The 23,126-nt window shown below is 37.3% G+C and overlaps 1 protein-coding gene across 2 annotated transcripts in view; it reads right to left on the bottom strand.

Moving 5' to 3' along the window:
• LOC139939494 (mitogen-activated protein kinase kinase kinase 13-B-like) overlaps nt 1–22,524 on the bottom strand; it is a 39,380-nt gene extending 16,856 nt beyond the window's left edge. The window contains exons 1-5 of one of the 2 annotated variants that reach the window (XM_071935456.1): nt 22,401–22,524; nt 2,371–2,614; nt 1,613–1,863; nt 1,112–1,295; nt 396–587 (exon numbers count right to left, since the gene is read on the bottom strand). In XM_071935456.1, coding sequence (XP_071791557.1) covers nt 396–587; nt 1,112–1,295; nt 1,613–1,863; nt 2,371–2,522 — 779 coding nt within the window. In that variant the 5' untranslated portion in view covers nt 2,523–2,614; nt 22,401–22,524. Of the gene's footprint in view, nt 1–395; nt 588–1,111; nt 1,296–1,612; nt 1,864–2,370; nt 2,615–13,211; nt 13,361–22,400 lie in introns of those variants that run through there. The other variant, XM_071935457.1, reaches the window with a different exon arrangement.
• Between the last annotated feature and the right edge of the window lie 602 nt (nt 22,525–23,126).

The following is a 23,126-nucleotide window of genomic DNA, read 5'->3' as shown; positions in this document are numbered from 1 at the left end:
TGGTATTTGGGCAGGTAACCTTACTCTTGTAAGCAATATTTTGTTGTGCTTAGCTAATCTTTTTGCTTAAGAAGCTTTATGAAGTTGGGCCCAAGTGACAATAACAGCAAATCTACACAGACACATTTCCACTATAATAAACAAGTCAAAGTTAATTTTTTTTTAATAAAACAAATAATTGTCACTCTAAAACCCAGTTCCTATCCAGCAGGTCAAATATTTACATGAATCAAGTGAGACAAGTTTTGGTGCACATCTAATTCTGCTTTCTCCTCCGACCTTCTAAGAAAATCATCTACCTTATCCCGAGAGAACAACTCAAAGATGAATTTCCCACACACACACACCGAAAAACTAATTAGGACAAAAACCATCCGAGCATCTCCAAATCTTACTTGGGTGACTTGAGATCCCTGTGTATGATCTTGTGCACGTGAAGATAATTCATTCCCTGCGCTATTTGTTTGCTCCAGTCAACCATGAGCCTCGGGGGAATCTCGCGGCCCTCCCGCAGCACCTCGTACAGCTGCCCGCATGGGCAGTATTCCATGAGGATGCAGTAACATGGTGCCTGCATGCACACACCCCTGCAGAAAGACAATGAACAAAACACTGATGAGGCACTGGCTTGGATGAAATGTTTAGTAAGACGATAACGAAATACTTATGAATTATTGATTGATGAAAAGTTTCATAACGAAAAATCGTTCTAGAGCTCAAGCATAAGGCATATCATTTTGTCCGACTCGAAGGCTGTATCCAAATTGGCCACGTTGGCAGTGACAACAGAGCTATTGAAAAACTTATTCTGCAATGCTGCAACGTCGACCTCGAAATAACCCATGGCTCCAACAGCAATTGCGGTGGCGCCCTTAGCTTTTGCTGTGGTGCCCTTTGCAAAGTTCCAACACAAATTTGAACTTTCCTCATAGAAGTACCCCTTACCAGAGGAAAGTTGCTGATGCCCCTTCAAGAACGAAACTCAAGGCCCGTCATTGCAAACAAAACCGTACACTCTAGTTGTAGCCGAAGCTGTTTGCGTCAATGCTATTCTTGTTCTATATTAACCTTGACCTATGACCCGACCTCATTGACCCAGCATTGAACTTACTTGACTGATACAATATGAGGGTGGTTCAGCTTCCGTAGATGTTTGACGTCGATGTCCTTCTCGTCTCTTACTTTCTTGACGGCAATGTCGTTGCCCCTTAAATTGCCGAGGAAGACGGCTCCCTGGGCGCCGCTTCCGAGCCACTGCAGATTGCGAATATCTTCAAAGGGTACCTCCCAGTTATCTGTTAACGGAAAACATCTTATTTTAAGATCACAGCAAACATTCACGTCAATCTGGATAAAATTCACTTTTATTTTCTCTAAAAAACAGGCCTGTAATTAAGCGCAGGCCATGGCCTCTGTTGCCTCTGGTCTTTGCCTTGGTGCCCCTTCAAAAGGTTTCTCATTGACTTAAAGATTTTCAAATGAAAGTGCCCTTTGCAAAATGAAAATGGCCTTGCCCTCTCAAATATGAAATTCCACGCCTGCCTCATCCAAAATATTTGGGGCAAACAGCGCTCTCTATAAGGCTTTACGCAACTCAGAAGCAGATACCAACCTGTAATTTGCTTCTCAGCGGTTGTGGCTTTGCCGATGATGGTCCAAACCGGACGTAGACATCCGAGGAACCCTTCCAGCAAACTCCGACGTTGACCGCCAGTAAAAGCAACCGTTTCCCTGTTGGCATTAGCGTTGGTCGTTGTTGCATTGTTGGTGTTGTTGTTGCTTGATGCGTCGTGCTTTTTTACAGGGAGGCCGTTTCGTGGTGACGTTAGGTCTATCTCTTCACAATCCTCAAGCTGTAAGACGCTGCATGATTGGAAGAAATAAAGCAAAAGAAGTTTAGTTTAGTTTTACAAACTACAATACATCAAAAGGTTATCTTTTGGTGGTTTTCCTTTTAAAGAAGTTCAAAACAAAAGTTCAAGGTTTTTTTACATACAATTGACAAGTTGACAAGTTTAAAACTTGTGACTAAAATGACTGTTTAACACCTGCTGCCGTACACTTGAAAGTATGATTTGAGCACATGTACATTTTGGTGTTTCTTGACAAATAGGATGGATTTAACGGATGTTAAATTGGCATCAGGCATTAAGAAATTCATTTTGGTTTTACCCATATACACCGATGTGTGTTAGCACTGTATACTCAGTCCTTACCTGAGTTCTGTGCAAAAAAACCCACAGGCATACTACTCGGGTGGGATTCGAACCCATGACCTTTGCAATTCCTGAGCAGTGTCATGGCCAAAACTGGATGGAATCAAGAAAATGCAGAAATAAGACAAAAATTAAGAACTCGATTGTGACCTACCAGTTGTTGAATTCTCGATTTCTCATTTCCATATCGTTCATGACGTTGACTTTGGCAGGGCTGTGACGGCTGGTCATTGGCTTGTCCTTGGACATGTGACCCCCGCAGTCTGTCACAGACAAGGTGGCCATGCCGATGGCAATGTCAGGCATAGAGGAGAGGGGGGCGGTGCTTACTTCTTGTGGTGAGGGCAGAATTTCAAATATATAGAGCACTTCTTGTGATGGAGACTAAAGGTGTGAAGCTGTAAAGGCACAAACAAAGGGTGGAATTAGTCTTCAGATGTTGGTGTGAAACTAATTAAACAATGACAAAAAAACCTTGACATGACATCCGGTCATTTTGATCTAACATAAGTACCAAACGTTTATCATTATTTTTTTTTTATTTAAATGCCTCATGGTCGCTTAATGACCACTTCACATTTTGTTTCGTTTCAACCATTCATTCATGAATGATTAATTAAAAACAAATTTACAAATCGCGGCATCAGCCAAATTGCAAGTAAAACGACATAAAAATATTTACACATTTTTAAAATGCACAATGGAAAAACAAAGATGAGTTAGAAAAATACATTACTAGAAGCTAGCAAAAACCCACTTCACATTTAGCAGAAAACCCTCTTCACTGGTGGTTAGCAACAACCCATTTCACTTTAAGGAGGCCTCTCAGAATTCGAACTGTATCAACACAAAGAGAACGCCGCTCTAATTAACACGAGTTAAGAAGGCCTGACTCTACCTAATATTCCTGGTTTGATTATTTAGGTGGCGCTGTAAGCGGATTAGCGTGAAGGGAAACAAAGCCATTTTAATCAGATAATGGCGGGTCAATGAGACTGGTAATATGCGACGCCCTGCACTAGACAGATTATGTGACAGGGTTAAAAAGAGAACAATAGAGAATATTGATTGCCTTCCAACAATGCAAAATCCATAGTTTTACTAGGAATTATGCATTAGCTATCAATGTGTAGAAATGTAAGGCACAGTGAACAGTGAACACATGGAGGTAGCATATGGAGCATAAACACACATGTAAATATATACAGTGTGCTGGTAATTTTTAATTGTACCACAATGTCTAAACATGGAAGTGTATGTTACATCCTTTCTCTATAGTTACGTTTACAGGCATGATACCTTCTTCTGTAATCCTACAATGTAAATGAGTGATGCTATTTATTATATAGGTCATTAGGTATTACAATACATGTACTTGGACATACAATATTGTACAGCATTGCACAAAAATGTACTTAGTACTGTACTATGTATTTGCATGCATGACGAGAGTACATGTAATTTTAGAGTACACTAGGCTCACAATGCACAGTGAACAAAATTATGCCAAAGCGCCGTAGGCGTCCCAGCAGTTCCATGTGTCCATCTCGCAAAATCATATGTTTCAAGAGTATCTCCTTTGACAATTAGCGGCCACGATTCACAATTACAGTCCGGAGAAAATACTCGCATAGCGGGAAAAATCACGCTCTGTCCGTCATGCTCTGGGCTCAAGAGACCCCAAAACAGACGGCGCGATACGCTTCTTTAAACTCATGAAATTTAATTATATTAACTCCAAGCAGGAAAGTGATATTTTGGGGGGGCATTGAAGAAAGAGATCTTTAAGTAAACATCAATCACGATGAGGACAACAAAACACGAGGATGTTTGCCACTACATGTAAAACACCTTGTGTCTCTGGCCCAGCAGTAGAAGCCTGGGTTATAAATGCATCTCTATGACACATTATGAATGCATATAAAATGAGAAGTGCCAGTGTTTGACGAAAACAAATGCACTGCGCTCGCAAGCACTTCGTACATGAATTTTAATGCAAGATTTACCAGATAAATGTTTACACATTATAAGTAAAAGAGCTTCTTGGTTGTTTAAGTGTTCACAAATGTAACATTTCCTTGTAATGTTAAGAGTGTCACTGTACAAGTTTAAACATTAAAATTTTATAATTTAGAAAAATACATGAATAATTCAATTACAGAAACAAAACATTACCCACGGTAAAACACAAATCAATATAATAAACAAAAACATTTCCAATAATTTTAATTTTCATGAACTAACACATCAAAAAAAAGAACAAAACCCCTAAACAAATACTCTTTTTATCTGCTGCTGATAAGCTATGTATTAATTTGACAATTGACATGGATTCAAACAATAACCCAGTACAGATTATAATCATTTAAGGAATACCATAATTGTTTACTCAGACCCGTTATATACGAGCGCAAACACCACAACGCCTTTTAAACAAAAGTGCATAATTACCATCTATAATGACCTAACTAGTTCTGCATCACATCCCAACATCATCATATTCCAAGAAGGGTTTTCTTGGCACTCAGCGGACCCACGGACATCAGCAATGCCCCAACAGCAGTAAATAAGCAGGGAAAAAAAACCCTTCACAGCCCCATGGTATGAGCCCCTTGTGAATTGTAACGCAGTAACGCCGATGTGGCCTGATGTACAGGGTGGCTATCTATCCAATCCACAATGTCAATTAACTTATCTCCAGTCTCTTTTGACAGTATTTGGCGATGGGCAATTCATACTCTCAGAGGCCTTGTACAGTCAAGGGTGGCATGTAAGACTCAATGGATAAATTAAAACATGAATATTGTTTTTTATTTATGGAGTGATTAGCACATCATTCGGACTTATTTTTTTCGCTGAGAGACTTGTTTTCCTGTTAATGGTATAGACAAATAATGGTCGCTTGGGGGATTGGCATAATGACGATTGCTCTAACGGATAATCCCATGGTAAATATGGCTTGGGGATGACTTGGAGCTTCGAGTCACGTTTCGGTACATCCTGCTGTATGCCTTATGTATTATGAATAAGCTGTTGAAGACAGCTCACCACCAAAAAGATTCAACCCTGGCTGAGTCTTTTTCTCAAAAGCTAAAATGAGAAAGATTTTAAGAAAGACTCTGCTAGGGTTTGGTTGACACAAGAGGCAATTAAACCATTTTCGCTTTATGATTATTGTTGTACATGTTTTCAATGTGAATTCTCAACATTTGTACATGATACAAAACAGTATTGTACAATACACGTATGTCAACAATGGCAAATACTTTAAAAATGTACTTATAAATGCTCACATACAATATGTACATGTACATGGTGCATACAATACAAAACCCAATAGCTTTTATAAAATCATTTCCTCAGTTCAAACACACAATTCCCTTTAATCACATTTTTTTTTGCTGATTTCTGCAAGTGGAAATCAATGTTTGATATAAATTTAATAAACCCCCAAATCAAAATTGTCCAACAGTAAGTCTTCATCATGATGTACATAGAGTCTTCATAATCAAATGAAATTAGTTATTAAATGTCCTCTTCTGTATTCCGTGGTTAAGCCGAAAACAAAACTATCTTTGTGATAATGTTATGTACATAATGTATGGTCTATTTTTTGCTGATTTATTTAAAAGATGTCCCAACGGTTAACTGTGGAGTCATATGCTGAACTGTGTTAATATCGTCAACCAGCATTATATTTCAGGGTTTAACTCAAACCAAATTACACCACAATTTACCAACAGCTGTCCGAGCAAATTTGCATTCACAACAAGACACTTGTGTACTGGTTGATCCAATTCAAGAAGACAATCTTCCTTTTTTGTTTTTCAATTCTTCGGCCAATGTCTCCGCTTCCATTAGTCAAATCCTCCCATACATAAACACACTATCCAACCCCTCCAAGATGCAACAGAGAAAACATCATCAACACGTAACACAAGCCCAAGAAGCGCAGGCATCAAACTCCCAAGACATATGATCTTTAAGAGGGGCCTCCACGATTAAACCCCTTAGAATACGACGGGAGATAGAGAAAAAAAGACAGGAGGAAAGGCAATAAGAAGAGAGTTGAAAAGTGCGTAGATGGCGCTTGAACCGAGGCACGTGGTTCCTCAGTGAATAGCAATCAACACAGTATCAGACATTATGGCACCGATAACGGCTCTAAGCTCAAACCTGAGAACTAGAAATTGCATTAAAGGTGGCTTGTGCATGTTCTTAGCCTAAATACGTGGGATATGGACACTGTGCTAGGACCTGTACGTGACATGGCGCCAACCGGGATTCTATTACGAGGGGGAAGCGTATTTGGTTTGGCTGGGTATGGTGACCGGTGCCAAAGGCGTCTGTGTTTTAGAAACCTAACTGGATGTTGTCTTACCAGGCCAGTTTAAAATGTTTACAAAAGGAGGGTGATAGTATGCCCCAATTACATTGTAAAAGCTTCTTTTGTACACAAAATATATTTCTTATAAGAAGGTTCCTTTAAAATACTATAAGAAATTTACTATTTTATTTTTTAAACTATAACTGAATTGTGCATGAAGACCAACAAAAACCCACACACACAAAAATAATTATCTTGCAGAATGGTGTAATTCCTTAATAATAATTTTTTTTTAAATAGACATAATTGCAGGCTGTTTTATGAAGTGAACACTATTTAAGTAGCACAGTTATGACTTCTGATTTATAGTTAGAAAGCAGTTTGGCTCAGTTCCTAACATAACCCTACATTTTTCAGCAGGACTCGTGAAGCACTGAATAAACAATGCACTACAGCCATCCATCATTTACAACGGCGGAGGCTAAAATTCATAATTTAAAAACCTCGCGCAGCAACCTACGTGTATGTATATATATGCAGCAGGGACTGTGCATAAAATACCCACATTGTGTATTTGACTCTCTTTGGATTTTTGGCTCCCTGTCACAATGTACACGCTTCGAAACCGTAACCATAATTTCATTACAGAGTACACAACAAGGATGGGATGCCAAGAGATACAGATCCACAAGAAAATTGTGTGGGTGTTGCATGCAAAACACTCTAAGGGTGCTCCCACAGGATTTTTCACAAAACTGGGGGCATGCTGGACCAAAGTTTCTGGGTGGTCGGGCAATTAGCAGTCTGGATTCAAACAAAAGCCCTCCTGTGCAATTTATGGTTTTCTTTAAGATGTGTTTTGAGACAGAAGAAAAAAAAAAAAGACCTGAACAAAATTATGTGTGGGTGTGTGTGTACTGCAGGAACCCGATACACTATCATCATGTAAATGAGTAGAACCCCGACACCGATAAACTAAAGCACATCATGTACACTAGCAAAATAATGGCGTGGGGAGTTCAAGTGAAAACACCTTCGCCTCCGCGATGGGCCCCCATCTTCTTGATCATTGATGACTCGGAAGTGGATCTCAACTCTCACAACGTTTACATTCTTCACAGGGTGTACATCAAGTACATTGTAAACAGCTAATGTGAATGCATTATATTCACGAATGTGGCCTTGTCATGTCATTTCAACCTCAACAGACAATCTGGACATGTTGCAGTACATTCTCAGCATTGAATGCCTATACAGTAATATAGGCCTAATGAGCTTTGCAGGGCTTCGCAAGCAATATCATTTTCTCTGAAAACCTCATTCAATAAAGTTTAAAATGGGAATCACACTATTAAAATTGGGATCAAGTTGTACCAATTGATGTCAATAGTCTAAGGGTCATGCACGAGGCAATTTACTGGCAACCAATTCCTGACAGTCTCAAAGAACAAAGAACATTACATTTTCGCATAATTTATCAGTCCGAATGTGAAATACTATTAATAGGAAAATGCCTCTTGTAGTTACTCAAGTGTTAATTTTGAGTGAAGTGGAGTTGGTTGTCTCCAACCAAGCAGCCTGTGAAATTCGCCACAAGCAAGGGCATAGTCTACGCTTTGTATTCATAAATGCACTGTTACAAGAATGAAAGATTGCAGACATTTGTGGATTCGGCTTCCTCCCATTCAAGCTGTCAAGTACAAACTTTCTTTACATCTATCTTAAGACTACATTCATGCACACTAATGATATGAGACCTGCATACTAAGTAGTGTTCTCCCTTAACAGTGGTCTGCTGGCCAAATGCCAGTTACAACAACCAGGGACCAGCAAAAATACACTCAAAGTGATCCCACTGGTTGGTTTAGTGTTGAAAAGCATCCCTATTAGAATTAATATGGAATACGGACCAGTGAAAAAGCTGACTGACCAGTGAAATGAAAAGATAACTGGTCCTGCTGGCCAATCGTTGAAAAAAGTTAATTAAGGGCAAACCCCGCTAAGACATGCATAATGAGATTTGCATACTAAAGATACTTGCATACTATAGTAATAATATAATAGTAAAAAATATGTTTTGACCTGAGCCTAACTGCCTCCCGCATTAATTCTTATTATTACACTAGAAAGGCATGAATACTAATAAGACTTGCATACTAATGGGACTACATGTAATGCAGCTTTTTATTTTAAATCATAGTAAAATGTTCACAATTTATAGATTTCACTGTTTCATATATTTTTTGTGTTAAACCCTACACAAAAATGGACTATCCAAGTTTCCCTTCCATTATTTCTCATCTGGGACCATAAAACAGGACATTACGGATGCCCTGGCTGGCTCCGCCGCGCCGTCTATCGTCGCTTCTTATCTTAATTCACAAGAGGGAGAGGCTGCACGTCTCGCTGGCTCATGAACATCTTGTCTCCGTTCTTTAGAGATTAAGTATGCCTCTCCATACATATATTAGTCCCCACCCCTTAAGGCGCGAGATTGCTCTTTATTAATTGAGAAATATATAGCCATGAATCCAATTAAGATAAAAAAGTTTAAATTCAACCAGATTTCTCAACACACGTTTAAGCAAATGGACATTGCTTGGAAAAACAAGTGACTTTCTTTGAACCCATTGCTATTCCATAAAGGGGATGTTTCCAATGAGCCAAAACATAAAATGAATTAAACAAATACAATCAATATAACTGAGCAATGATCTGAAACCGGTTCCCAGCAATTTTTGAAGTACATGTACGTACACTCGCATAATCCTTCAAATACAACAATACGTGTGAACAGTGTTTTTTCCTCATATGAGATTCATACACTCACATTATATAATTACCATAAAATGTACATATTATGCAAATCTTCCAGTGTGCAACACAATTTCAAACTCATTACATTGAATAAGTACCACACACAGAACGCTCAACCTTTCCAACTAACCCTTTCCAACAAAAACCAATAATTGTGCACAACACAATCCCACTAATGATGCTCTCCATATCATTCATAAACAGGATGGGGAGTAAATATTCCTCATCACCTAAACACCCCATTCCAATGAATCCTCCATTCACCATCACAATCACACAATGATGTCGTCCACATATCAAATATCATCATCACTCCACCCAGGAAGTACAAAGTCATCCAAGCGCAGTATCCCTCATCTCACTATCCCACTGACTAATTTATGAGATCAAACAAAGTGCGGTAGTAGGAACAAGACTTGTTTAAGCTCAGTCACGCTTCTTTTTAAACCTCATGAGACGAGTAAGGTGAGATCCAAATTTGGAAACGTTCAACGTTCAATGTGAGGTAAGAGTCACCAAACTTGTACAATTCTATTATAACAAAGTGTATGCTGCAGCTCCTTTTCAGCTTCGAAGCTAAAGACTAATTTAAAAAAAATACAGATATTTACGCATAAATAAAACAATGAGTGAAAACCCCAAAGTAGGCCAGTTCAAGTCAAGTTCCATTTCATTGTCTTTTATGCTTTCATATAATCCGTTGTCTCATAATACTGTAAAATATATATTTTTTTTATATGATCAGGATTTATAAGGCTCACAAGTTTATGTTCAAGTTCATATTTTGTATACAAAAATGAAATTAATGTTGGAACTACACTGAATGCTGCTCAATAAAATATAACACCCGATATTTAATATTGTAATAAGATGCTGAAATATGATGTCAGTGGACTTGTGCAAGTCGAGCTTATTTACTTGGAGAGCACTAATGGGTTCAATATTTACCAAGAGTAGACTTGTGTGAGTCTTTGGTGCACAGTGAATATCAAAAACACATTGTTTGGGAGTATGATGAAATTTGAACTGTCAGGATGGTTCAAGACTTGTTCAAGTCTACTGCTCAGAGTGTATGCATAAACCATATATCAACAAATTATCATCTCTGGCACTCCAGTCATTTCTGGGATACTTTGGATGCAGCCTTTGCCGGTGAATTCATCATCATTATGCCTCACAGCCCTGCTGCTCAGTTTTATTCCTAGTTCATTCCCAGTAGAAAGGATAGTCATTTCCCAATGGTAGACGATTAATTTTCAAAATGTGTGTTTGCTTCTTGTAGGTGAGCTGGGTGACTTTCGTTCAAGTCTGACACAGGGGTAAGATCATTGTTGGGACCAAACAGCCACATGAAGGTCATTTTAAGTGAATCATGGAGTTGATAACGTGGTGAAAGTTAAATGTAAATTTTTAATCAGTGACTAACTGTAATTAAGAACTCATTATAACCGAGTTGAAACCTCTATTACACATCAATAATTGCCACTAGTCCAAGCATGGAGGAAGGAAATTTAAACACCCTTCCTCCTTGGTCCAAGACTTTCTTTAAAGATTCTCAGTGTTTTAATTAAAAGCATTGTTTCACGATACCACAATCTAAAATGATAAACAATTTCTTTAGAAAACCTACAACTTTGTGATAAATGTAGTAGATTTCTCATAAACAACTTGAATAAAAAAAAAAGTCCTTATAAAGGAAAATAAATTATGAAAACCGAGGCTGCACTCTGAGATAATATCAATTTAGAGTCAAGTAAATGTCTATTGAAAATAAACCAACAGCTCTGCTGTGTAAACTTTTTTCCATACAAAGAAATCAAAAGTGTAAGATGATTAATCAAATACACTTTCTGTCCCAGTTTTGTACGCGTGTTTAAATGCAGTCTTCTGTTTGTTATACTCTCATAAACTGTCGCAAATGAATTTGAGCAATTAGTCAAATCTTGAAGTTGAACCTTTCCTTTGACAGTTCACTGTTTACTTTTTATGTAAACAGTCATCAATCAGAAAATTGTGTTGCTGGGGGGTTAATTTAGTAGTGTATGAATGGAATTGAGACTTAAACCAGTTAGGGTACACGTTGACAGTGAAATTAATTGATATTGGTTTGGTTTAAAGCACTGTATCAAATTAATTAAATGTACCTCTGACAGTATGATTATAATTGAATGTTCTAAAACCTGGATGATCTGCTTTGTACAAAAAGTACTAACCATTCAATAGCGATGTACCACTGTGCATGCTGCTTTAAAGAGGCAAAAGAGGCAATCGCCTCCACGCCCATAGGCCTAATCATTGCCTTGGTGCCCCTTGAAAGCTTCCAATCATAATATAAATTTCCCAATTAGAGTATTAGGAGAAAATGCCCCGGTGCCCTTGCCCTTTCAATAACGAAGCAGAAACTGCAGTGTGTACTTCATCTACACTAACTAAATTGAACACCCTGCAAGTAAAATTATTATGATCCGATGACAAGCAATCAGCGCTGACAACCAACTCTGCAAAATCAATTGGCAACCAGCAGCCAACTACCCCCATCCCTAACAATCTCTCTATCATTACCTGCTTCAAATGCTCCCTAGATTATCTTAGTTTTCATCCCTTTGCAGTCTAGGGCTTTCAGTTATTATTACTAAACTGTGATTGATTTGAGTTTGAAGGCACTGGACACTATTGGTTATTACTCAAAATAATTGATAGCTTGAAAATTTACTTTGAAACGAGCAATGGAGAGCTGTTGATAGTAAAAAACGTTGTGAGAAACGGCTCCCTCTAAAGTAACGTAGATTATGAGAAAGAAGTAATTTCTCACTAATATATTTGAATTGAATTTGAGACCTTTGCTTTGTTCTGGAAATCAAGCATCTGAAAGCACACAAGTTCGTGTGACAAGGGTGTTTTTTCTTTCATTATTATCTCGCAACTTCGTCAACCGATTGAGCTCAAATTTTCACAGGTTTGTTATTTTATGCATATGTTGAGAAACACCAAGTGAGAAGACTGGTCTTTGCCAAATACCAATAGTGTCCAGTGTCTTTGAGGATTGACATGTGACATGTAGGCCTAACACATACATGTACATGTACGCATAAACACGGAATACATATTAGGTATGTGGAGCGCTCACCTTTGTGGTTTGTCTGTGGTTGGTTTTATTATGTTGATCAATGATGGTACCATTTTCTTTTTTATACACAAATGTACTGGACCTATGCTAAACCATTGATCATCAGGTGATGTGGTGAATAACAATTTACGCATTATGTTAGTGTCAGGTTGAGCGTTGATAAATCTCAATTGATTACATTACCAAGCATATCTGGGTTAATGGCACAGTAAACAGAACAGGACCAGTCAGTAAAACAATAAGACCATACATGGTTAAAATCAAGTCAGTCATTTTTTACAATGCTACATCATACAGTGTTAAAACCATAAAACTAAATGAATACCTCAAAGGAGCAGATTGGCTTTTCAAAAAACAAATAATCTCACAGCAAATTTGTGTTTATTTTTAATGATGGCAATTCCACTTTTAAATTGTAGTTATAGATTCCATGCAAGGAGCTTTTGTGAACAGTATCCTTAGTGTTAGATAACTTGTTTGAAAGATTCCAGCTTTTTATCTTTGAGAAAAACACAGCTTTATTCCCTCCAAGGAGCTTTGTGAACAGTATCCTCAGTGTTAGAGAAGTAGGGCCTACAGTTTCAAGATTCCAACTTTTTAATTTCAGAAAAAACATGTTTTGTACACCAAGTAGACTTTAAAAAAAGTCAGAACTCAGAGAAAAATCTGAAATTTCTCATTCTTATAAAAGTAAAGTACTCAAATTCAAAAATTCAAGATTTACCTTAAAAATTTGCTGCGGTGCAAATCTCCACCACTGTCAACAGTCAAAAATATAATCCATGAGTAGAACCATGGCAGTACGCTGAAGAAACATTACTGTTGTGTCAACCACATAGATGAGGACCTGTTCAGATGGAACACCAACTCCAAATGATCTGGCTAGTACAAAGTCACATTTGTGATAAAATGAAACTCAACTTGGGTTGCTTGCCCAGACAAGCCCTCGTTGTTGGCTGTTCTCATTCCAGGGGGACCAAGGGATGGGTGGGTAAACAGGAATGGTGCTGGATGATGGGATATGGGTGTGTAAACAGCAATGGTGCTCGATCGCCTCGATGACATCATTTTAGTTTGTGTTTAAATAGACTGGTGTCAGGATGGGGGGGGGGGGGGCTGGATAGAGCACAGTGTTACACCTTTATGAAGGTTGTACTCAGAATGGATCCAGATCAATGGGGGGGGGGGGGGGGTGATGTCATTCCCCAAAATAACAGCACTTCACAGAGGAACTTGTGGATGATTGATAACGCCAACCCCTTTCATAAAAAACAACTTTTGTTACCAGTACATAAAGCCAGCTTTTACGAAGGCAATAACTTTAATCTGGTACACAACTCACACAAAAGGGCGACACAACTTTGATCTTTCGTTATCACAAAATCACTGAAGAAATGGCCTGTTAGTGATTAGATCATTTCCAGCCAAGGTTGATTGACGATGAGAAAAAAAATAAGAAAAAAAGGAAGTTGTTGAAAACACCTTTCAGACCATTTTGTGGTTTCATTCCCTTTTGGAGGTTATCACTAAAGAAGGGCTTAGATTACAATTAGCTCCGGAACTCTTCCACTGCCTGGGATTTTTATGCCATTTGTGTAAACAAACACAGATCCGGAGAGCCTATTGTCCAAAAACTTCAAGAAACTACCGGAGGATTACAAGCAGAAAAAATGCAGCTGATATTTTGACACAAGGACAATGGGTAAAAGCACCGCCAGCCATCACCAGGCAGGTTTCATTTCTTGATTGTATACACCTCTGAGGTCTTTTGAAATGGGGCCGAATGATCCAATACCACCCTACTTTGGGTACTGTAGCAATCAATATCAAGTGATGAAATCATTGACTGATGAGGTAATGGTTGTTCCCCATTTAGTTGTGTGCACCTTAGTGATTATCAATACTGTTGTGTTTACATGGTTCTACTTTGGTATAAACTCTTAACTACCAATCACTCTATTGACAAACTTGTTGACTGGAATCTGGAATCGTTGGAGTTAAAAATAAATAGCGTCACTGAGAATGATTGACAGGACAAAGGGGATGAAGAAAAACAGGAAGTTTTGTCAGAAGTTGACAAGTTTGAGAGGAGCTGGATTCCTCCATGGTATGGGACACCTGTGTTTATTTTGTTTTGCTCTGATTCCTGTGTTCAGTTAAATTGAGTAAAAACCACGGAATGCATTCTACTAGATGCACCTTGTACAGGTCAGAAAAGAAGAGATTCAATGGCATTTCAGATAAATTGCAAGGCATAACCGTCAGTACAATGTAATTGATCCTTCTATAGCATAGCAAGAGTTACTCAAGAGAATCAGTTGCTACTCAAAAATGTCATTTGCTGCTCAACATTAGCAATAAATTTGCATAAAACCTGTCAGTATGTATAAAATGGCCTAAATATTTTGCTTTGCAAAATTCCTTGAAGTGAGTGATCGCTCAACTGCATCATAAAAGAAAGAATACATACCACCCACACATACACTTGACATGATTTGTATTTTTCAATGGGACATTGTCCCAAGAATTGTGAGCTCCCCCCCCTCCCCTCGCCTGAAAAAATACAATAATCACTGCTGTTCAATGTGCCGTGTTGCTGTGTTATAATTATGATTGTTTACTGTAAATAAACATATGCTCAAAATTTATGCCGACAAAATCATCCTATTGAAACATCTGTATCCAATATTTAGCACACAGTACGAGTACAGTTGTAGCATCAGTCCATCACATGTTCCACATGAACGCCGATCGACCCAACAGAGAGGACAATTAAATTTGTTACAAAAAAAAAGCATTAATTTGTAAAGACAAACACCAACCCACTCCCAGTTCCCTTACTCCACCCAGAACCAAAATCAATAGTACAATTCATATCACTACCAGCAGGTGTCACCATTGCTATGGCAACCAAAGTGAAATCGTTGGTGCGGACGCGATCACGAGATGCGACCATTCATCTGTGCCAAATGCTGTTGGAGGGAGTCCGGGCATGATGGGTGTGGTGATATCAATAATACGCACTTTCACAAGTTACACGTCTGCGGTGTTTACTAGGTGACTGCATGTAGGTCCTATTTATTGTGTTATTTTCTTACTACACTAATTTGAAACCAAAATGAAATTAAAAATTAATTAATGGATTTATTGATTTTAACTTAAGGTTTGAAGCTTTAGGTTTGAACATGTGAGCACATGCTCTCTTGTAGTAATGTTGAAACTGTAGGCAACAAAAGAAGGATTTCTGCAGGGAAAAGTTCTCCATCATGTCAAACTTCAAACTTGGTTCAGGTAGTGTGTAAAGTGTTTTCATTTCCACCCTGGGACACTTTCTTTCTGTACAAAAAAACAACTGGTACTTTTTAAACATTTTGCAAGCTTCTATTTGAAAAACATAGTTTCTTCAGAAAACAAAAGATCTGTATACATTTTGTATTATTTTTCCATCCATTATCAAAGGATACATAAAACAAGGGTTCCAGTGTGTGCATTGTAACCTTTGTTGTATCTTATCAACTTATAACCAAGGAGGGTCACCAAGAGGTACGAATGTAAACACTGTTTATGTTGTTTGTATTAAAATCTAACCATTGAGCTGTGTATGCTCACACAAAGACCATACAACAAAAAATATGCATACAATGGTCTTGCTCAAGAAAAGACCCACAAGCTTTCCACCAATGACAGCACTCATACTGGGTGGTTTCTACTTCCCATACCATAGGAGTATCAATTAGCATAATTTGTTGTCACAAAATGAAACACTAACCACTTGAAAACCCACAGAAAAACCTGGTATTGGAAGTGTATAATGCTAACATTTCAGCCAATAAAGTCAACCACAGAATGTCATCCATTCAGCTGGTAAAAATATCATAATGAAAAAGGTCAAACCAGTTTGGCCACACAAAAACACACACAAAGATAATGAATATTCAAAGTCTGGCATAGACCTCAAGCCAACCAAGTCTGCCAAATTAGCATACACACATCCTTTCAGCCAATGGGCACTGATTTATGATTTTGCCTGGCTAACATTTAGATGAATATTCAGTGTTGTGGTGTACTACTGAGCAGCCAATCAATTCCGGCTGCTTAGCATTTCCTTCCATCCTTGGAGGAGCCAGAAGTCTGAGGCTGCAAGCAAAGGAGCTTCTGCAAAACAAATCATGCATGAATATAGTGCAGCCTGGCTTAGTAGTGAATTCAGCTTCTGTACAATCCTGAAAGCCCCAAGTGAAAAGAGTAATAAAGTGAAGTGTATCATTCGCCTCAGATGAATGGTTCCTTTACAATCTGCTCGAATTTACACTTTAAACAAAAAGAAGAAAGTGGATTGCTGACCTGCAGGCAATGTAATACAACCAAATGAAATGATACTATTCCGTACAAACACATGAAGATTTTTATGCAAGTTCTGTGACAAAGTTTATGCTGTAAAACAAAGCTTCTTACAGTTATTAAAAAGAGGCATGAACACATTGATAAGAACAAGATTAGGCCACCTTTAAACAAAAAATCAGAGAGCTGGGTTAAAAACTTTACAACCATGGAGGTTTCTACCTAAATGGTACAACACTGTTTAAATCCTATATTCTTGTATTTTAAATAAACCACAGTGCAAAACTAATCCTCCAACAAACACCTGAGCAAACTGTGGTTTCAATCAACTTCTACACTTAGGAATTACACTCCTTCCTCAAGCCTCAGGTAAACTTGTTTTTCCAAAACTTAACTTATTATGTTCTACTTGCCCAACCAAATACATCACCAAGGCACTTGGTCAAGTCATATGTCAACACTTACTCTTACCTTGTAGCTTTTACAAAAACTAAAAGACATTCATTTGAATGACAGTTGGAGTGTTCACACAGTCTCATTACTCTAGATCCGAATAAATGCAGTACGTGGATAAAAAACACATATTATGGTAACCCAGGTTCTTTTTACCTGAAATGTGACTCTTTAAGCAGTTTTCTTCAGCGTACACCATTTTAAACAATTGTGAGCTGCAAAATTTTTGACTAAATTTAATTCATTGTTTTTTTTCACCCATTCATTTTATTTGCTGCACTTTTGCTGGCAAAAAAGTCACGTTTAGCGCAGGCCTTACATAGTCAAACTCTGAATGTGTTTGATGGCCAACAAAATGTGAAATTAATATAATTTCTTTTTTTTCAAAAGAGTGCTTTCCACGATTACTTTCTGTTTCTCATTTAAAAACATTGAAAATACATCTTGCAAATCCAAGCTCATGATTTCTCCATGGTCCCACACTACAATACATTTACTGCAACTTCTCGACATTCACAATAGCTCTTCCTACTACCAACACACAGTCTCTTCTTTCTTTCTCCATGCTTCTATCAACATGAATGCCAGGCTTCGGTTTCTCCATGTTTCCGATGTCTACACTCTACACTATACATATAAATAGTAGGATGTACATATAGTACAATATGCAAGCATGGAGCAATAAGATGCAAGTCTGTCACAAGAGAACACAAATGTTTCAGAAAGACTAAAAAAAAAAGCGAAACACAAAAATGAAATTACCATTGTCGGACTTCCAAAGCATCTGAAACATGAACCGCTGTCATCATCAAGATACAGGAAAAAATAATGCTCGGGACCAGGATGGCAGCATGGACATTTTGACTCCCACCTGAACTCACACCGTTTCCACAGAGACACTTAACCGAGAAGCACTGACGCTCGCAATCTTGCTTGATTTATTTGCTTGTGCCATCTCCTTACAACCACCCCCCCCCACACAATTCCGACCCCTGTCAGCCGTTCAATTTTTATCGCCAAAGGCCAGGCCAGCACTTCTGTTGTGTAAGATTATTTTCACGGAAAGGCGTCTGGGAACGTGTGCAGCAGTTTTTATGAAGACCAGGGGAAGCAATTCCGACAGAGCACGATGTAAAGAGATTTTGAAATTAGATTTCGAGTGGATTTTCAATTCACACCGATTCGTAAATTTTCTGGCAGGTCTGGTGAAATGTAATTTTTTTTTAATGAAAGGTGGGTTGATCGAGGAGCATAACAAACTTGGGGTTTGGTTGCTTTGATTAAACTTTATAAAAACATCCTTGGTAAAATGCTGATGAGTAGAGATTTACAAGTTGTTCCATTTTTGTTATAAAAGAATTTATAAACTGTAAATTACAATTTTATGAAATTTTTCTTAATTAAAAGTCAGTTACATTACAAAAAAATTGCTTCACAGGTTCACATTGCTCACTTACTCCATCTACAAATATGAAATTTCAGTATTTTGTTGATGCATTGTGTGTTGTTTAAGGAATATATTTTGACATCATACACACGTAATTTTTCTGCTGGCAATATGTTATTGAAACAAAACACCAAAACAAGACGGTGTTTACTTCTGATATTTTCGTCTATTACTATGGCGATAATGCAATCATCCACTAATAATATTATGCCTTTTGTAATTAAATGCGTAGTTACATGTACATTTTCTCTAATGGATGGTAGATAGCACAGCGCTTGCCAGGCTCATGTGACGTCAATGGCCAACGACCACAGATGGATCCTGGACACTACAAAATTATACTCTGTTTCTCCTCAATACATTGGCGGGCAAACTACAATTCGTAATGGGTTGCAAATAAGGTGTGACAACAGAGAAAGGTTTGACTATGTTTGTCAAAATCCCAATATGTCAATCTGTAGATATTTTATATGCAATTTCCATTTCTACCTCCATGGTTCCATAAACATTGAAGTATGTCACCCATTTGGAAGTAAGATCATCATTTCCATTGTAGATTGCAGGCATATGTACACATAGGTAGCATACATGTAGGGCTACAACTGTTGTGTACATGTGATGAGATAAAAATTCAAATATTATTCTTACAACGTGCATGTTACTTATTTTCTCGCTTTGATAATTAGTTTGATGCACTGAAACAAACAACACAGATAAATTTGCAATCACCAGCCATCTCTGTTGAACAATCAACAAAAAAGAAAAGTTTTGTACAATAAAACAATTAGGACTATTAAACCATTATTTCTAGCAGAAACCTACATTACAACATCTTCAGGTGAGTATGCAGGATATTATGGTAGTCTAATCCTGACAAACATCATTTATTATCCATCTGGTGTGACGTGTGACAGGTCAGAGAGAGGAGGGATCTACACCTTGTCAACAACAACGTGCATACTTAATACATTTGACTATTTTCATAAATATTATTTTTGAAACTAAATGTAAGTACGTCAAATGCTGTTCTAGAGGTTGGAAATGAATGGGTTTTCACCTTTCAAACCAATTAAGCATTAATATATTAGTATGCTGACGATGATGCCTGCTGCACTTGCAGGGTGTTTTCCCCAAGAACTAAGTACAAATGGCAAATCAATGAGGGAAATTTGAATTTAAATTCCACTTGAACACTCTTCCAGAGAGCACTTCTATTAGAAAAACAAGGCCAAGACTAGGGGGCAACAGAAGCCGCGACCTCTTTGGCTGGCATATTTTGTGTAATTTTTACAATTACGACTGTTTACATTTACAATTGAAACAAAAAACCATGTATAATTATTTGTTGGTAATAATATCAACCCCTCCTGAGTAGAGTACAGACACAATTAAGAAATTTTATTTTTGGCTCTTACATGATGTGCAAGCAGCTAATAGCCTGACGGAATGACAAAATGATGAAATGACAATTGAAAAGAAAATTATTGTAAATTATTGTTGGTTTAATACCAACCCCTGAACAGTGTACAGACACAAATGATAAATGATATTTTCTCTCCTATTTATAGGCCGATAAAACAAAATTATAATTACGATTAAAATTTTCACATTTTTCATTTCATCAAAATGCATTTTGTTTGAGTGTCCAGGACTGGGTTTGCATTGAATGGCGCCCATGATGAACGCTACCAGGACTTCCTTAAGATTTGCAGAGAAGATGGATTTTCCTGGCTTTTAGTGACCTGGGGGTTTTGGCTATGCTAATTAAATTTAGAGTACGCTGGCTGGCAGGTCATGCACACGATGTAGATCAATATGGCCTGTGGCATTTAAGCCAAGAGAAATGGATTGAATTGGTGCTGACAATTTTAGTTGTTATTTTTTTCAGACTGAGACATTTCATCATGAATTATTAAATAATGTGATGGTGAAGAAATTTTCTTTTCAATTCTAGAGAATAGAAAATTCAAGGAAAACATCTAAACTTGTGATGAACAAAAAGGCAATTTAAAACATTAAAAAAGCCATTCAAAATGTATACAAAGACTGTCAAATTGTAATCATTTAGACATTACGTTCTTTGTGTAAAACAACAGCAGACGGCACCAACCGTTGGAGCAACTCATTTACCACTACATGCTTTCAAATTTACTTTGTTATTTTATTATTATTATTATTTTGGGGTGAACAGAAAACACTGTAGACAATCGACATCATCTATTATTGCAGATGATAACTCACGAAGAAAGACGAGACATTGCCTTGGCTGGAATTGGTGCCTCTTCTACTTTTATGGGGTTGGGGAAAATGTAACTTTCGTTGTAAATAACGCAAAACCTGCACTGTACTGCAGGTCATTCACATCCCTAAAACAAAGCAACAGCCACTTGTTTATTGTATAGGCCTACATTTTGTTTTTAAGTAAACAAACAACATTTAGCAGGACAAAGTCTAACCAATTGTCACATTATGTCAAACTCTATCTAGAGTATTCTGTTTAATGTAAATCTGGCTATGTACCAGTAAGTAAGTTAATCATGGAGAGAGTAAAATAAACAATGGTTGCAAGTTGGAATTAAAGATATTGTTGTGCCCACTTGGCGTGACCCCCCCCCCCAAAAAAAAAAAGAAATAGAAAAAAAAAAGTAAAATAATAATAATAGGGAAAACCAAAACTTGCAATTGTTAGCATTTTGCAATTTGATACATTGATGATTGTACTACATCTGATCTGTGATTAGACCGTCATAATTAATAATAACCATGCAGGAAGGAAAACAAACCATGTCCAGTTAATCAACATATGATTGTCGATTCACACACTCTCGGCCACACTGAAACTATCATTGACAACCAAAAGGGTTCAGCAATATGTCACAATTATAATGTGGTCAAAAGAAAATTATTGAAGATGTAGTCAGTTTCGATGCCGCTAGCAAAAATATCTAAACAGGCCCTGTCGCTACTTTTCATACATTGTTTTGAACTAACACTGACCATTGATAGCACAGGAATAACTAATTTGAGTCAGGATAATAATGGAAAAGTTTCCGTATGGCGCCACCACTTTTTCATTCGAAATAAAATAATATAGTATCTAATTTACCTGATTGACATATCCCTTTTTGTAAAAATGAGTGAAAAAGTGGTGGCGCCATACGGAAAGTTATCCATAATAATTAATTTCATAACGCTCCATTGTCTCACAATTATTTCAGCGATTTTTACCAATGTCAGTTTTGTGCACTGACTGATGAAAATAAATAATTTATGTGCATTCCTTGTTATTCTGCCAAATTAATGTTAATAATTCATGAAGTTGAAAATGATAAAAAATCCACACCAACTCATTGTCATAATCATACAACAAACTACTCGAACAAACCATAGAGTAAATAAGATATTATTATTGTGTGTGAAATGTGTAACTGTACACGTTTACTATTACAAATTATGTTACCATTAGAATGCAAAACAGTACAGTGCTACATGTATGTACATAACCCGTGTGGCTGTGCTTGCTACACAGGTATGAACATACGACAACATTTTGACAGCTCCTAAAATAAAATGACAGCCAAATTTGACCGAGATTTTCGAAAGAAGTTGTAGTCGACATTAACAACATAAACACACATTATTAATTAGAATTTTTTTAATTACACAACTTACCAGAAGGCGTCAATTTCGGTCGGGGCAAGCCCCCACTAAACAGAAAATAAAAATCCCAAATCCTCGGTTTGACGACATGTTTTTTTCCGATCAGCCGAATGAGCTCGACCGCAGAGTTCACCATTGATTTTGATAAAACCTACTCCTCGGCATTGGCTGTTGAAATATACCTTGCTTCTCCCTCTGGTAATTGGTTTTGAGAACTAAAAATTTAGATTTTGTAAAATAAAACACTGCTTTAAACAAAACAAAAAACAAATAGGCATTATTTGTAGCTAAATTAGGCCTCGCAGTATTACAGTTTATAAAATACAGCCTCTAGAATAGATAAATTTGATATTACAATTCTTTCAGCAGTGGAGAAAGCGCGACTAGCGTGATCAGGTCATGTGACAAATCTAAATTTAGCCATGACGCTCTATGCTAAATTTACAGGCGCATGTAAATGCTAAAAGAGTGTGCGAGACGCGCATATCACATTGGTGGCGCTATTCTATTTTGTGGTTTTTGTTTTACACTTTGTTTTTCTTTTTTGTTGTAAATTGTTAAGATAAAAATAATGGTAAGAAATAAATGTATGATTTTAAATCGAGTTGTGGGTGTAAACTTCTGTTTATTGTGAAGACACACACTGACGGGCAGATAATGACAGTTCAACATGTTACGGAGAAAATCATGGTTTTAATTTCAGTTATGTCGCAACTAACCAAACATTTTGCTACGAAA

The sequence above is a fragment of the Asterias amurensis genome, chromosome 7 (assembly GCF_032118995.1).
Source record: "Asterias amurensis chromosome 7, ASM3211899v1".
Taxonomy (NCBI): Eukaryota; Metazoa; Echinodermata; class Asteroidea; order Forcipulatida; family Asteriidae; genus Asterias; species Asterias amurensis.
This window is presented reverse-complemented; position numbering and strand designations above follow the sequence as displayed.